At 41.1% G+C, this 16,722-nt stretch overlaps 1 protein-coding gene across 6 annotated transcripts in view; it reads right to left on the minus strand.

Annotated features, from left to right (window-relative positions):
• celsr1a (cadherin EGF LAG seven-pass G-type receptor 1a) overlaps window positions 1–16,722 on the minus strand; it is a 68,517-nt gene that overhangs the window by 16,225 nt on the left and 35,570 nt on the right. For 4 of the 6 annotated variants that reach the window (XM_028400824.1, XM_028400825.1, XM_028400821.1 and 1 more), the window contains exons 7-12: window positions 11,084–11,164; window positions 4,217–4,374; window positions 2,371–2,534; window positions 2,153–2,278; window positions 284–450; window positions 23–208 (exon numbers count right to left, since the gene is read on the minus strand). In XM_028400824.1, coding sequence (XP_028256625.1) covers window positions 23–208; window positions 284–450; window positions 2,153–2,278; window positions 2,371–2,534; window positions 4,217–4,374; window positions 11,084–11,164 — 882 coding nt within the window. The remainder of the gene's footprint in view (window positions 1–22; window positions 209–283; window positions 451–2,152; window positions 2,279–2,370; window positions 2,535–4,216; window positions 4,375–11,083; window positions 11,165–16,722) is intronic. The other 2 variants (XM_028400827.1, XM_028400826.1) reach the window with 1 other exon arrangement.

A 16,722-nucleotide genomic window follows, 5' to 3' on the forward strand; every position in this document is an offset into this window, starting at 1 on the left:
AATGAAATAATACGCCCTGTACCTGGTATATGCCATAGTCCAGGGACACAGAGGCCATGTATTTGATGTCCTTGCCATCTTTAATGCTTCTCAGTTCTACCAACAAGTGGTGCCACTCCCCATCATTGACTCGCACTTGGGGGAAGCTCAGCGACGCCAACAACTGCTGTCTCAGCAACACCTCCATACGGACCTGCTGCTCTCTCACCTGGGTGGAGGCAAGATGGAGACATTAGCTTCATACAATTTCCCTACAATTCTAAAAGTACTTTTTGTGTCTTACCATGAGATTGATGGTGGAAGAGGGCCCAGCGTTGGCCTGCATCAGGGTCCCAGCGGGCTGCCTGGTGCGGAACATGAGGCCGATGTACCAGGGAACAGCGATGGTGATGTCGGGTTCGCTCCAAGACACAAGTGCCTGGCCATCAAAGAACTGAGGAGATGGCATCACTATACAGAGGGACAAGGCAAGATTAGGAAGAAGAATTATTAGTGCTTCATTAGTTTTAAAAAAATCTCATGCTTATACTGCATTGCATATAAAACTCCGGCTTTAAAAAGCTGTTTGTGCTGATGTTTAGAGAGCAAACAGTGTCACCCCTTCATAAAGCAGGGTCATACTTTCAATAGATTATACATGTAGTGTTTCCTCCTGTATAACCCACAGCATGTTGTCTGGTCCCCGGGGCACATATTTCAACTGAAGCACTTGTAAATACGCTCACACACAAGCTGTAATTATCAGACAAAGCACATATTTGCTCCTGGTTCTAACACAGGCTTTAGTCTGACTATTTTGTCAAAGATTAATCCACCATGAAGTAAAAAAAGCTATCTGGGTACACACAAAAAACTGCCACTCCTTAATTATCAGTAACTTATGACTTATCTGTTCTGTAAGGCTGTAATAACAAATGTGGGAATGTAGCACTAACCATCTTAGCTTAGCCTGTAAATATGTTAACGTTTGCTAAGTAGTGTTACATACAGAGCATAGGTTGAGATAAATAACACTCTGATGTTTAACAGGTGATTTTACCATCCTTGGGTATGCTAGGTGGCATTTAACACATGGTGCAGCACAGGCTTAGACATGTGCATAACATACAGATATTTACCAAGTTACCTGTTTCACTATCAAAGTTTAGCCCATTAGCAATAGCTAATATTTTCATTTTCTTTAAAATGGTCTAGCAATAAAATGTTTTATTTTAAGTGGAAAAAACAGCTAGGCAGACAACTTTTAATGTTTGTCCTGTCTGGAAGATTTTGGCAGTAAAATGCACAATAACAAATGTCTTGTTTCTCATGTGGCAAAGTGTGTGAAGCCTCGAAGCAAACGTGTCAACAAGCAGCAGAGTGGCCAAAACCTCATCCCAGATTGCTGTGATCCTGGCCCAGTTCTGACACTAGATACTGGGGCCTGGCATAGGCTAGGCGGCTACCTCATAGAGGAGAGGGCAAGAACAGGTATTCACACCTTTACACTTTGTTTGGAACCTGGCCCTGAAGGAAGAAATCAAAGGTCTCCTATTACCTTCGAAGAACATGAGAGAAGTTATGGAGTGTAAATAACAACAGTGTTCATTGGCTAACAAGAAAACACTGCCAAACTCATAAACCCTCACTATGTTTCTGGCTATATGCACTTTATGCTGGTTTGCTTTGTAACATGAGCTGCCGCCTGTCACATATTTGCAGCCAAAGCTCAATGCATGTGTGTGCATCCTTTGTTTCATCCTTGGAGTCTAGATTTTGATGAGTGAGGCAGTCTTTGTCACAAAACTTTAAACCTAAGGCCATGCTCACTGACTCTATGATAAAGAGCTGAGGCTTCACTGAGACTTTCCATTGTCAAGGCTACATGAGTCAGGCTGACTCAGAGGAGGTGTTCGTTATCCCATTTGATCTCCCAGACTAACACTCTTTCCTGGAAGTCCTCAAGACAAACATGCAGCAGGTAAACAAACATGTATGTACAGAAGCTCACAGATGAGCAAGAGGACACATGTATAGTTGGCCAGAGTTGTGTTTATATGTGTAGGCAGATGATTCATGTTTTGACACTATTTTCCCATAGATTTTTTTAGCAATCAAACAGACCTTGTCCTCTGCAAAAAGAAACAAAGCGCTATGTCTGTCAGTTTCTTACCTTGCTCACAGTTTTTGCCGCCATAGCCAGTAGGGCACTCGCAGCTGTAAGTGTTCCACTTGCTAACACACACGCCTCCATTCTGACACACTTCATTTGTGCAGAAGTTTTTCTTTGCTGGACACCCTGTAGATTAATAATACAATCATTTCACCATCAGTCAGTCAGTCGGACAGAAAACTGTGTCTCTATTTCTGAGACAAAACTTAATATCAAACCTGCTGTAGTGCCGTTGTTAGCAATGTAGCTAGCCATGTCAATAGGTTTGCTATCGATGCTCAGGTTTCTCATGCAGCCCACAAAGTCCCTGTTCCTGATTGGGAAGTCCTCGGGCAGGTTGGGAACACCACCTAGCAGCAGTGGCCCTGTCAAGTCCAAAGACCTGCAGAAGCCATCCAAAATGCAAATAATTAACTTAATGTCAACTGTTTGATCGTTGTACAAAATGGTACAATAGAGTCGGGTTCACAATTAATTGGCAATGTAAACTATATATTGTGTCCCCACTTTACACCTGAAAGGCTGGCTGAGGTAAGGCATTAACTCTTAGTATGACTGACATTTCTGATATCTGGTTATTGTGTTCAAGGCTTAAAGCTGTCAAAAGGTTATTTCTAACATCTCCTCGACATCAGGTTTAACATACTCCGTCATATGAGAAGCTGCTTACACCAAGAGCTTCTAAAACACTCACATCAAACACCAAAGAGGCTTTAGGAGACTTGGTGCAATGCTGTGCTCAAAACCCCTCTAAATATATAAGTTGCATGTGCCCAGCATAGACACTGTTGCTAGGTGGGGAACAAGAAGAGATCAATGAAAGTCTTTTAGGAATCAAATGAGAAAAAATATATATTATTTATTTTAAAAAAATCCCATATTACTTCACATTTAAAAGATGCATTTCAGCTTAATATATTGCATACCTCTGGTTTAAAACCAGTTCAAAAGTAGCTGTTTTAGTGTCTATAGCTCTAAATTCAAATGAGCTGTTTAGTGGGCTGTTGTAGAAGGAAGCCTGTGTTTTTTTAAGCTAAGGGGTTGATTGACTTTGGGACCCGGGACGCAGAAGTGCAGAACTACACAAGATAACAAACACAGCAGACAAAAAGAAGAAAAAGAGGCAGCAGAACTAATATGACTGATAATGAAACAACCTTACACGTCTGAAGTGGTTGGGGGCATTTGACATCATGAGCAAAAAATGAATGCCTCAATTGCAATGTTTTGTATATGTTTTGTAATGTAAAATATGTTTTTGTTGTAGTGAGGCTAATCATGACCATTTTGTCACTATCATTTTGGTCCACATTTAAAGAAATACAGAGAGATTATTTGAATTTAGTCGACTATTTCTCTTTAAAGGACATTTTCGTGTAACCATCTTTGTCTGCTTGGAAAAAGGAACAGTTTTGCTAGTTTTGAGCTTCAAAAAAGCTTAAATTTCCCCAAACTGAACCCCACATGATTCTCAATGTCCACCTTAGTCACACTCCATTTCAAGACCTTTCTGACAGTGAAACTTTTGTTGGTCTGCACCACATTACATAACAGTGTATGTTTGAATATTCTAGCGTGACACGGTTAAAGCATCCGCTAAACGCTTCTCAGTGTCTGTGACCTGTGCAACAAGTTCTTGAAGGAATGTAACCTCATTAACTCCCCTTTGAAGCTTTCTCTCTCGTTCTGTCCCCACCCTTTGCATACTAAATGTGTCTCAGCATGCAGCTCTGTAAAAGCCTCATAAAAAGAACTCACACAATAAAAATAAAAATTGATTAGTGAGTGGTAAACACACAGTAAATCCTTTAAAGCTTGTGATGAGATGAGCTTTTGGTTGTCTGACAGCAGAAAGGCCACAAGGATGAACACAGAGATTAAAAGATACAAGCAGAAGGATGGTAGAATGAGAGTTGTGTAATCCGTTGTAATGAAGGCAATTTGGCGAAGCCCCCAAGGTAAAACATATTCGCAGATTAGTCTGAGGAGTTTGTGTGCAGTGTGTGGGAGGAACTGAAGACAAAAGGCTGCGAGGACAAAAGAAAAAAGTGAACGTGTTCTTACTTCTTCTGTCCAGTCTGGGTGCCCTGGGCGGCGCAGGAGTAGTTGCCAATCTGCTTCCCGAAGCGAATCGCCATGGAGATGTCGCAGTCGTCCACGGCAACCACAGCCACCTTTTCTCCAGAGGGTCCATGGGGGATGCCTAGACGCCCAATGTTAGGCTGGAAAATGAAATAAAAGTTTAAACATCTACTGTCTCATTTTGTGTCTAAATGACATTTTACCAGTGTCTTGGTACAGTATGTTTCTCAACTAACTGAATTTGGTTAAAAAATTATGCTTGATTTATTTCTTTATTCCTTTTCATCCCATCTAAGAAAGTTGGCAAGGCCTGATCAGTGCGGGTCAGCGATACACAAACAATGTCTAGCTGACTTGGAGCAGAAGTGCACGGGCCTCTCTTGGCCTAATATGACAATAAAACCCATTGTGCGTTAGCTCGCACCTAATGATTACAAAGTAGGCTAATTCCTTCATCAAGGCCCATGGCCGGCAAATGTTGATCTGAGAAAATGTGGATCAGCTTAGAAAATCAGGCCACCAAATCGCTTTAGTTCTTCTAATATCTAACCTGAGACCGAAGTTCAATGGAGCGTTTCCTTAATGATTCAACTGCTTCAACGTATTTACAGCAAAATGACAGTGGTTGTTTACATTGTTATGCCTCCCAAGGGAGTGCAAAAGCCTCAGTAAAAAGGTGCAGCAATGGAACTACAGATCCCAGATCCGATCACTGGGCAGTGTTTACATAAGGCTCATAGGCAATTATAAGGCTGAATGAATTATAGCAAGACAGACTTTCAGACTCTTTTGTGCACGTTGTAACTGCTCCAAGTTAAAAATAAAAGACAACTGAATCAAAGTTTTCAGGAAATTTAAAATTTCAGGAAATTTGCTGCAACTGTATATAGATTTGATTGAAAGGAAATGTAATAGAAGAAAAAAAGGGATAAAAGAGGCATGGATAGGAAGAGTGTGTGTGTTCGTGTGTGTCTCCTACATAAATAGGATTAGAGTAATTAGATACTGGTGGGGCAGAGATACAGCAAACAAAGGGAGGAAAAAAAAGGAAAAGAAAAGGACAAAAATAAGGAAGTAGACGGACAAGAAAAAAATGAGACAATGGACAAAATAAAGAGTAACAGAGGGGTGCACTGTCTTCTATATTGGCTTAGGTGGGCTTCAGTCCGGGCATACTTTCTAACCCACAGGGTGTTTTAGTATAATTTGTCACTGCCACTCCTTTCAACATGGCCTGTTTCCATGGATTCTAGCAAAAACGTGTTTGCACTTTCCATACAGGAAGCACAACACCTCTGACGCCACAGCTGAGAGTCAGATAAACAGTTGGGCATAGATAGAGAGGACAAGGCTCCAGAGGCCACAACAGGCACCGTCAACTTATTCCTCAACTGGTCTTCACCCATTAGTGCCCATAAAGCTTGTTATAAATAAGACGTACAGGCTCACTAACCTATCAGAATGTTTCTCAGTGTGGCGGCATCCTATAATCACCTTCTATGTGGAATCTGTAATGCAATCATTCCAGTTGAAAACCACACCCCTGTCAATGGCAACCAGCCATTTAACCCTCTATATAGGTACTGAAAGGTGCCTTTCCCCACCAAAAAAAGCAAAAAAAAATAAAAATCTTTAACTGTTTGGACTGACAGCAGAAATCTGTTTAGTAGTTGTAGGTGTAGGAGTTTTGACAAATAATATGTGTTCAGCAGGTCTGGAAAATAACAGGGATCAGGGGACGACCTCTGCTGTGCTCTTGGAGAGAGTAAACAAAGATGGGACGTTTGTTCTGAAAGCAGCAGACATATAGGCTAAATAAGTAGGAAATACTTGCCATAAAAAGTCAATATAGGGGACAGAAAGTGGACCGTCTGTATCACAGACACACAGGTAAAATGTGGAGGAATTTGATTAAAACAATAAGTGTACAACAGGACTGTGTAGTGAACTGGGACTCCTCCAAAAAAATATCAGATTAAGAAGTCCAGTAAATCACCTTCTCTTTTTTAGTTTTAAGTGCATCCTTGTGAACATCTACACAGAATTTGTAGTCATGAATCATATGCTTTTTAGCAAAACATAAAATTAAATTAAACATTGACTCAAATTAGTTTTCAAGCCACCTACAAATTGAAAATAATGGAGAAAGTGTGACAAAAGCAGTGAAGAAAACCTTTTAAAGGGTTAGGGTGGTTTGTCTGAATGGGCAATAACTCTGATTACAGTCTTTTATCATCTCTTTTGAGTTCACTCAAGTGAAGAAGATGAGATAAAGACAAGAAGCCAAACAGGAGATGTTGTACATAATAGACCCGCAACCTAAATTCTCAGGGGCTGCAGCTGCTACATGTGCTGATATGATAGACCGACACACACATCCACGCAGCGTGCCTTCAGCGCTAAACTACATCTATTGAGGGTATGTGTGTAATGTGTATGTAATATGTGGACGATTAAGGAGCATTAACACAACTATTATAAACACATTCACAGTCTATGTTCTGTGTGTAAGCAGGAATTATGTTTATTTTTTTTTATTATAAGGTTACAAACTCATGCAAACCTGCAAACATAGCCTGCAGAACCATATAGTGTTTCAGGCTTCATCTGAGCCCTTGTTTTAGAGTGCACTTGGGCCTCGTTTGAGGGGCCCCATGAGAGCCTCTTATTTAGTGTACGTATGACGTACTGTTCAGCTGATTGGTGAATTGCTGCCAGCGTACGTAGTTTACGTACCACGTCCCCGTGTCTGGTACTCAACCCATACACAAGGCGCACCGTATTATAAGGCGCAAGGCCGACTTTTGAGAAAATTTTAGACTTTTAGGTGCGCCTTATAGTCGTGAAAATACGGTACCCTCTGCCCAACTCTGGGCCTGTTGGAGATTCCCTCTCTCTAAGGTGTCGTCTCCAGGGGCGATATACTTGCTGCAGCCATGGCAACACACTTGATCCCCACAGCTTGCCACAAAGGCAAGGAGTGCAGAGGACACGAGCAGAGTGGCCACACATGTGGATACATACGCACAAAGTTCGGGCATACATTTACACACACACAAATGCACTGACACCTCTATTACTACAGGGATGCCTGTCAAACCTGACATGATAACTTAACTAGCCCTGCGGCCTGGATAAAGAGCCGTGCTGCGCAGATTGAGTTACTTGCAAAACACAGTTCAACAGCTTAGTCAGAAACCACCCTAAACACTGTCAGAATGAGCAACTAATGACCAGAAAATATGTGTGTGTGCATGTGTCTGTGCGTGTGCAGAGAATGAGACAGAAGTGGTAATTATGTCCTTGTGCATGTGGAACTATGGAAAGGATGTCTGCAGACAAGTGTGTTGAGTGAGCTAGTGGCAGGAAGCGGATGGTGGAGCTGCAGCCGGCCACACGGTTCATTCTGATCATACAGGAAGAAGGGCGCACAGTCTTTTATTTTATTTGCGTTCGCCTGAGGAAATGCCATTGTTACTCTGATTCTTGGCTGAAAACTACACTTGAAATTGTGGTCTCTTGATGCTTGAAGGTGTGTGTGTGTTGGAGAAGTTGAAACCACATTAAAAGAATAGGTTTTTATTATCATAAAGCCCCACAGAAAAGAGCTTTTAATGCTGATATATAAACTGGAGAAAACCAGGAGCCAAAATAAAGATGGGCACTGAACCAAAACCAATATCTCCTGTGTGTGTGTCGGTTGATTTTTGGTTCTGTCTTGCACAGGCTAGTGTGTCCCACCTTCCCTCTGGCAGCAGCAAACCCTGTCATGTCCACATTACCTCACCTGCCCTCTGGCTATGTAAACCTAGAAGTGTGAATTATTCAAGCACACACATTTACATGCACACACACACACACACACACACACACATACAGTTTCCAAAGGCTTTACTCACGGCTACGATGTCCTGCGTTCAAGCCTATATGTTACTGTTGTCTTCTTCGTCTCATCGCACTTTTATCTATCAGCCTAACAGATGGACAGCGGCCATTGTTAGCTTACTGCAGCAAAACAAATGTGCAGGCGACACACAGAGTGAGGTAAGAGTAACTGTATACTATTTGGAACAGCTTGAGAAACTTCCTTCTACAACTTGACAAACATGACCACCTGCCTGTACACCAACATCAATGGGATTAACTTCTGATTGATGCGTTTCTACTGCTCGTTACGGCACATTTTACAGGCAGATTTTGTCTCGTTAGATTAACTATCCTTTTTTTTGTTTCAAAATACTGTTACAGATTAACCTCTTTCACACACCTATTGCATTTCCAGCCTGAATGTGGATAATGCTGCTGATCTGAGTGTATTTACATGCATTTCATTTACATTAAAATAATTTAATCCTTGTACCAAGAAATCTAGATTATACTACCTGGAAAAACTACCCAGGAAGCAGGATAGCGCTACATACAAACATTTACTTCTTTACTGCTAATCACTGAAATTTGAGATATCAAGGCAAAACAGTATACAGATGATCAATTCTATGTAAATGCCATACCCTGAATAGGATCAAAATGAGGACAATACTCTTAAATATCTTAGCTAAATATCTAATCTTATGGAGTTGTCACCTTTAATGCATGTCGTCCACCCTCTCCTGTTGTCTCTCTCTTTTGTCTCACCATTACTTCCTATTTATCAACTACCAAAACAAAAGCCTCAAAAATACCTTTAAAAACAAAACAAAACACACTGTTAGTTTAAGTCACTGTGAGTTTCCCACTAGTACATTTTGTGTCTTTTTGTGGACTAGATGTAGCCATTCGGAGTGATCAACTGGTTTTTAAGCTATAATTGACCCATCAGAATTGGATATTTTGCAGCTGTAATGCCTAAATCTGTGTGACCTCTAAGAAGGCTGCTGCTGTAAAATGACCATCTCAAACTCATCTAAACACACTCATACAGCTTACAGTATAAAACAATTATGGATCAACAGGACTGATGCTAATGTTTAGCTGTAAAAAGCAGTGACTCAATAAAAGCAGTCCTGATAGGGATCATATAAGAGATAAGAGATATGGTGCAAAAAGATAAGAGGAAGACAAGAGAGGCAGGGGGAGGAAGACAATTTACTGACAGGAGAACAGAGCAGCTATAAACTAAATGAAAGTTTCTCCTTGCTGTTTTATCACTTCTTTTCTACCCCCAACCCGAACAAAAATTCCTCTCCGTCTGTCTCTCTCAATGTTAATAAGAGGTTTAGGTCATGCTAGGTGAGGTGTGTGAAATTGCCTCCTTCCACTGAGACACATTTTTACATCACAGGAGAGCGAGGGAGGAATGTAAAAATCAGAGAGGGTTAAGAGACAGAGCCCAGCAGTCGTGTATGAAGGCGTTGTGTAGTGACAGGTTTATCTGATTTATCTCTATTCCTCAATGACACAATACTGCACACATCTGCTGTGAACTCTCTCAGCTACACACACACATACGCATACGTGCACACAGCTGTTACAGTGGAAGTTGTAGTTGGCTACAACTTTTGCACCATTCATCTGATATTTCACTATTATTTAGTTAATTCTCCAAATACCAGCACATAAGGGCATGTGTGGCTCTCAGTGAAACAGAAGAAAAGATTAAGGATGTTAAAATTAAACCCCTCACTCTAAATGACAGTCTAAACAGTAGCGTGGGATCTGAGAGACGCTTGCTGTCCGTGTTCATTATGAGAGACGTCTCTGAGCATTAATCCAACCTGACAGAGTCTGTGGTTCGACCTGCCACTCTGCTGCCAAAAAAAACACAATCACTGCTCTATGGGAGTCTAAACTACCTCCCTGCCAAAGTTCAGACATGTTTATATCACCTGAACAACTGTCAATGGAAGAAGTCAAGGAGAGCTGACAAATGAGCCGATGCAACAGTGTCCTTTTTGCTTATTTACAACTAGTTCAATAACTGGCAGCCAAGCAAGAGAAATGCAGCGAAGCAGTTACCTATGTACAGGAGGACAGAGTGCTGGTTGGATAGAAAGAAGAAGAAGGTCAATGTCTCAATGAGAAGCTGTCCTCTAAACCTTCCTGTCCTTTAAAAACATTTGCCTCTTAGCTTTGAATGTGTTAGGTCAACAGCACTAACCATAAAAATTAAAACATTAACAAGGTCAGTACAAAGTAGCAGCAAGTACACACACAGGGATGGTATAATTTAAATAGCAATATGACCACAAATGCAGTGAAGGAGACCAGAGTAGTGACCCAAGTAAAATTGGCTTTTTTAATGGTCTCAAGAGTAAGAAAACATCCACAGCAATAAAATGGCACCACCTGTGTTATTGCAGGTGTGTTTTTGAATGTCATCCTAGAGATCCAAGCGGTGCTGCATATTTGTCATTTGCTGGTTAGCTTCTAGCTACTCTCCAGCAGAAATGTAACTGCCCTTACCCTTTAAAATATATAACCACGCAGCAAGGTAGCTTGCCAGCTGTAGTTTGTCAGTATAATTTACACCTATAAAGAAGAGCGGCCAATTTATATGACAAAACTTAACCCATTTTTTCTTTCTGGCTCTACTTAACAGAGTTTTGAAAGCAGCACTGTAAGCATCTTGAAGGGTTTGGGGAAACAGGAACAATAGTAGCACATAGTAAAGAAAGCCATGTCACACTGGAGTCCACAAAAACCTCCTAACAAAACCACACTATCTACAGCAAAACACAGACTACACCAAAGCTACCACCTTACGATAATAGGCCATTGGGTACCCGAGCTGCGCGCGTATAGTTCAGGGGAGACCGTTCTAGAAGAAGAAGCAGGGACTAAACGAGACCCATGTGGGGGGGAGCAAGAAGAAAAACACCAGTGGGGACTAGGCTAGAGGTCATAGGTTACCTCCTTATGATTGAGCTCCAGCCAGGCGGTATAGAGCGGGAGCCGCAGAACCCCAGTGGAGTCCACCAGACTCCCCCCGTCCTGGGAGAGAGACACCGTGAGAGAGAGACACCGCGTTAGAGCTGCAGCCCACAACCAAGCCACATCACTGTGCTCAGAGTTCATGCACATTTCTTCACCTGCCTCTTTGGGTGTGCAAAAAATATTTAATTCATTCAAAAACAACAGAAACATCAGGAGATTTGCACTAAGCCATGCATGCTAAAGTATCTACTGTTACATTTGCTACCAGCCAGTCTAACAACAGCATCCAAAGCAAAACACAAATTCCTTCTTTCCCACTTCAAAAACACCTCTCCCGCCACCTCAAACAATAGGCTACAACTCATGCACTGCTGCCTGTTGACAAAAGTGTTCCTGGCAGATTTATACCACACTGCGAAGAGCAGCAGGTAAAATTTACAGCAGGAAAAACAGAGGGGGCGCCTCTTGTGGCACAAGCATGTGAAAGCCCTGAAATCCAGCTTCCACGTGTCAACAATTAGCACTAAAGTCACTAAACACTGTTTAAACAGCTACAAATATTGTGTATTATAATTAGTCAAAGAGTGATCCCTGGTAGTCACTGTGTGTTTAGATGTGATGATAACCTTTAGGTCCATCACAAGGTCTGTAAAAACACACATCAAGAAGAACAAAGAATAACATGGCCTCTTCCTCTGAAAACACACCCTGCTGGGGAATGTGAGTCTGGGGCTTCACCTAAAAAAATAACTACTTAAGCTTTCTAAAAAAGCACTTAGCAGCGAATACACAATATTGGACAGGTCTGTATAGAAACACATGGCATAGAAGTCATAACACACACACACACACCGTTTATCCCTGATGAAGTGTGTGAGTGTCCTAATAAGGAATGCATCTGTCCCTCTAACTGACTGCGGCCACCCAGGAAAACCACATGTGGCTTCAAACTGCAACAAAAGGAGATGGATGACAACTCCAAAAGCCACTTACAGGCTCTCCGCAGTGTATTTTTAAAAGCAATTATCCACTGTGTGCATCTGTGTAAGGCTGTGTGTGTGTGTCATATCAGCTCATCTTGGAAACATAATAAATCCCGAAACATCAACAAGGAGACGGAGAGAAATACAAAGAGGAGGGTAAGAGTCTGTTTATATTATGGCTCAGGCTGAGATAACGGTCCAGAACTATTCACTGATGGAAACCAAGTGCATAAGTGCATAAAAACATTTGAAATAATTTGTGTTTTGACTGGGTATAGAGTCGATTTCCATATACCAGTCTGCTCTGACTCACACAAGTGTTACCGCAAGGCACCACATTATCCTATGGACATCTAATGTGCATAATTGGAACACAGGCTCTTGGTGGGCTTAAGTAAATACATTCATTACATGATGCATCCATGGAGTCTGCAGTTGCCCCTATGCCCATTTGCAAAATGCTTAGCATATTGTTATCACATTTCAAATCGATCTTCATTTAGTATTAAATCATAAAATTCTTAGAAAAATATTCTAGTATTTGCAAGACTGTGCAAGATTTGTAGACACAATAGACTTTTTTTATAGCAAATCATATTATTTGTGATTTTATTTTATTTAGTAATTTTTAAATAACAATATAGTGTAACGAAAAACAATGATAATGTTGTTTACTTTTTGACGTCACTGTCTAATCTGCATCAGACGTCCCACAGAACACATTTCTGTTGAAGTTTCCATTACTCTTATCGTGTGAAAACCTAGTAACAGGTTTCTAATTCCAGCTCAGTGGTTGAGTACAGCAGAGGTGGAGTGCAGAAATACACACACTGTACATTAAAAACTATTTCACACTATGCTGTGAAGCAATTTGCACTAATGTTCTGATGATTAAAGCCCCTTCCCACGTAAATGGCACCAGTGAAGCCCAGGGAGGAATGGCAGGAACAGAAAAAAAAGTGAACTTTTGGTACTCACTGGTGATAAGAGCCAGCTAAGCCTGTCTGGGAATGCCGTCTACACACCCTAGCTGCAAATATCGCAGCCCATATAAGCCTGTGCTGTGCCATTAACATGTTTTACATCACGGTTGAAAAGCAGCGTTATAAAAAATAATGCAAACACACACTAGTATGTCATGTCTGCCGTCAGTCACGCTCTGCTCTGCTTTGCTGGGTTTGGAGGCATGTGGATGCATCCACAGTATTCATAGCTGTGGTTTACAGTTGATGTTTCACTTATGAATATTTTTCTTGTTTTTATGTACAGCTGGTAAAACATGAGAATAAATATTAGAATCCATGTTAATCACTTTCATGCTTGAGTCCAGTTGCCTTGATTTAAACTCTGACTATGACCTGGATGAATGACAGCATCCACAGACACTTTAAAGCTTCACATTTGCTTTGCACTGTGACTATATCTTAGATCAAGAATATTTTTTTCATGGGCATATCAGTGTTTTTGTGAGCAAATTGCACTAAAAACACCCATGCAGGTGGCCTGGCAGATACAATCCTGACATCCTGCCCCGTGTCCAGCTAAATTACATCATTTCCTGAAACAAGAGACATCATTTCCTGTACATCAAAACCCAAAACAAAACCTCCTGGTGCTCCCAGAATACTCTTCTCAACACTCTATCTGTATTTGTGTGTCTGAGTATCCTGTTTAGATTTGCTGACACAGTCTATCGTCCTTGAGACTTTGCTCTTTGGAATTTCAGAAATGTCTCTATGCTTCCACTTCTATTGTGCAGCATCTCTAACAGCAGCACTGACATATGCACAAAACACCCCCACAGTTGCAAACACACACAGCTTTCCAACCGACCCAGATCATTGCAAAACAATGACAAATCCGTCTGTTGTCATGCCAACCCTCCCCTGACCTCTGACCCCTGTTTTTTAGCAGAGGCACCCCGTTTCTTCTAAGAACAGCAACAGCAGCTTTAAAAAGGGGGCACCCATAAAAACACTGGCCTCATCATCTGACCCAATAAACCACCGTCTCTGTGTGTGTGTGTGCGTGCGTGTGCCGTTAGGACCGTTAAACAATAAGTTGGGCTCTGTTAGGACAATTAGACCTGGATTAAGTTGCAACAGCTATTTGGAAATATATTACAAAGAGTGATTTGTAAAAGAGCAAAAAGTGTTTATTAAATCTGGCTGCACCATCTGTTGCAGTGTTTAAACAAAAACAAACAAAAGGAGAAAGTTACAAGCATCTCATGCTGTGACACTGCAACCAATAATCAAAGGATGTTAGGATAATATTAACTGGCAACAATGACATGAGTTCTGAGTTATGAGAATGAGTTATTTTTGTCAAACGCATATCAAAATATTTAAAGATTAGGACATTATTAAACTGCGTACACTGCCTGGTGTGTCAGTTCTGACAGCATAAATGCCTGGGAAATGTGCTTACAGAATCAGTGGATACTGTACATAGAACTTTAACATAGAAGAAAGAAGAACAAAGGCCAATGATCATGTTACAGCAGCAACTTTTTAAACATATTTAATTTAGTCAGTGCTGAATGAACAATAATACTGACTGCAACAAGCTAATCCTCTATAAAAAAAACACATGAGTCATCTTCACTAGAATACCTCTGTTTAGCCAGCTAACCTGTCAAACGGCTCCACAAAAGAAAACAAATGCACAGTAAGGGAACTACACTACATTAATCTGGATTACATCACCTGCAGCAGTGAGCTCTGATCTTCGCTCTTGTCTCTCTGGGCTATGCAAGTAATGCTACCTACAGAGATGTGTGTGTGCGTGTTCTCTTTCATGCACGGCAGACATATATGTGCCTTCATTCTTGTCCATACTTCCACATGTCAACATGCCTAATCTATTGTGAGAACATTGCTGCTTTCTACCATATACATTTCCACTAATCCCTCCAGCAACTGATGCAGGATTAAATTACCATCAGTCAATCTGACTTCTGATCATTCAGCACATGCAAAAAAAGATGACCCTGTGTCAGTGCTACAGTTGACCTTGGGCTAATTTAACAGAATGTGTCACCAGCTCTGCAAATCACTGGTGTGTATTAAGACTGACATTAGTGGAACACTCCCTGCCTCAGCTTTACACAATAATAACACAAGGATACACATAACACTGGTGTAAAATGTGTGTGTAAGTGCACATGCTACTTGTATCTGCATGTTTTGGGGAAAGCAGGCCTACTGGATCAGTTAAGTTAAATAAAAAAGAAAAGCACAGAACAGGAATGAAGCAGAAAATCTGTTGGGATGTGGACATTAATCTCGTTTCCAGGGTGACACTCTTACAAACACTCAACAACCTAATTGACAAACACAATAAAGAAGTCTTCAGTGCCAACGGCCTGGATCCTGCACATAATACCTGTTGCAGTCAGGAGGAGCCTTAAAGCAGGGTAAGCCATTGTCTCTATAGCATCATTATCCTGTTTAGGAGTTGAAGAGAGGGACATGCAGCCGAAACATACCTCAAACAATGGGTACAGATGTGACCCTGCAGCTAACAAGGGAAAGTATGGCAGCTTGATTCATCACCTTTGATGAATACTTCCTTGTCAAAGCAACCAAGTATGCTATAGGCTCTATAGCTCACAGAGACAAGAAAGAAGTGAACAACCTCTGAAATGTGAGAAGATGCACTATTGTAGGCAAGTGTTAGGCCACGAAACCCAGGTACTCTCTTTAACAAGTTGCAAAACACAGGTGCTGCTGAAATGTGATGCTATACACTACAGTATGTCTGGGGTCAAGACAGTGATGGTACAGCACAAACATTGAGGAAGATCTGGAAAGTGAAGGAAGGTCTGACCTACCACATGGATACCTGTTACCAGATTAGCTTTAGAGGGCTATGAACTAAAGCGGTTTATGAGGATAGAACACACTCAAATCTCACACCCAGCTGTCAAAATGACAATTTTAACTTCTGAAAAATAAACACACAGACGCCATATAATAGAATACATACATAATACATCCTCAGATATACAGTGTCTTCTTATTTCCTGTCTGGTCAAAGAACAATGCCCGCAGGCTGTGGATGTTTGTTGGAAAATAACACCAGCAACTGACTGCAATATAAGCCCATTTAATATAATATTACAGCTGAAGTGGATACATGAACCAGCTTGTGAAATAATCACTGTCTCTTTTCTGAATTAAAAGAAGAAGCAAGAGGACCATCGTGGGAACATCTTGCAAAATGATATTAGACACAAAATAGGATGTCTTGCGGTTGTTAGTGATTAAGACTGAAAGCAGATTTTACCATTAGGTAAGTATTTATACAAATATACAGCACACTTGTGCAGAGGGTGAGCAAAGTTGCTGAACTTTTGAACTCTTTAATCTACTGCAGGGCCCTTGTGCTTCTTTCAGAGAAGCAATAATTCTGTGTCCAAGACTAAAGCGGAGGGGTGAACCCATGTCAGAGTTCACCTCAGATAGAGAGGATAATCTCCCAAATCAGCACTCAAGGTCAACAGCCATGGTAGCTTCAAAGAAAGACACATTTCATGCACTTGAGTTCCATGACACACTCCTGAGCTCACCAAGCGTCAACACTGGTTAATTAATGAATGATCTCACCGCCCACCAAATAATCCAGTTT

The sequence above is a fragment of the Parambassis ranga genome, chromosome 2, assembly GCF_900634625.1.
Source record: "Parambassis ranga chromosome 2, fParRan2.1, whole genome shotgun sequence".
NCBI lineage: Eukaryota > Metazoa > Chordata > Actinopteri > Ambassidae > Parambassis > Parambassis ranga.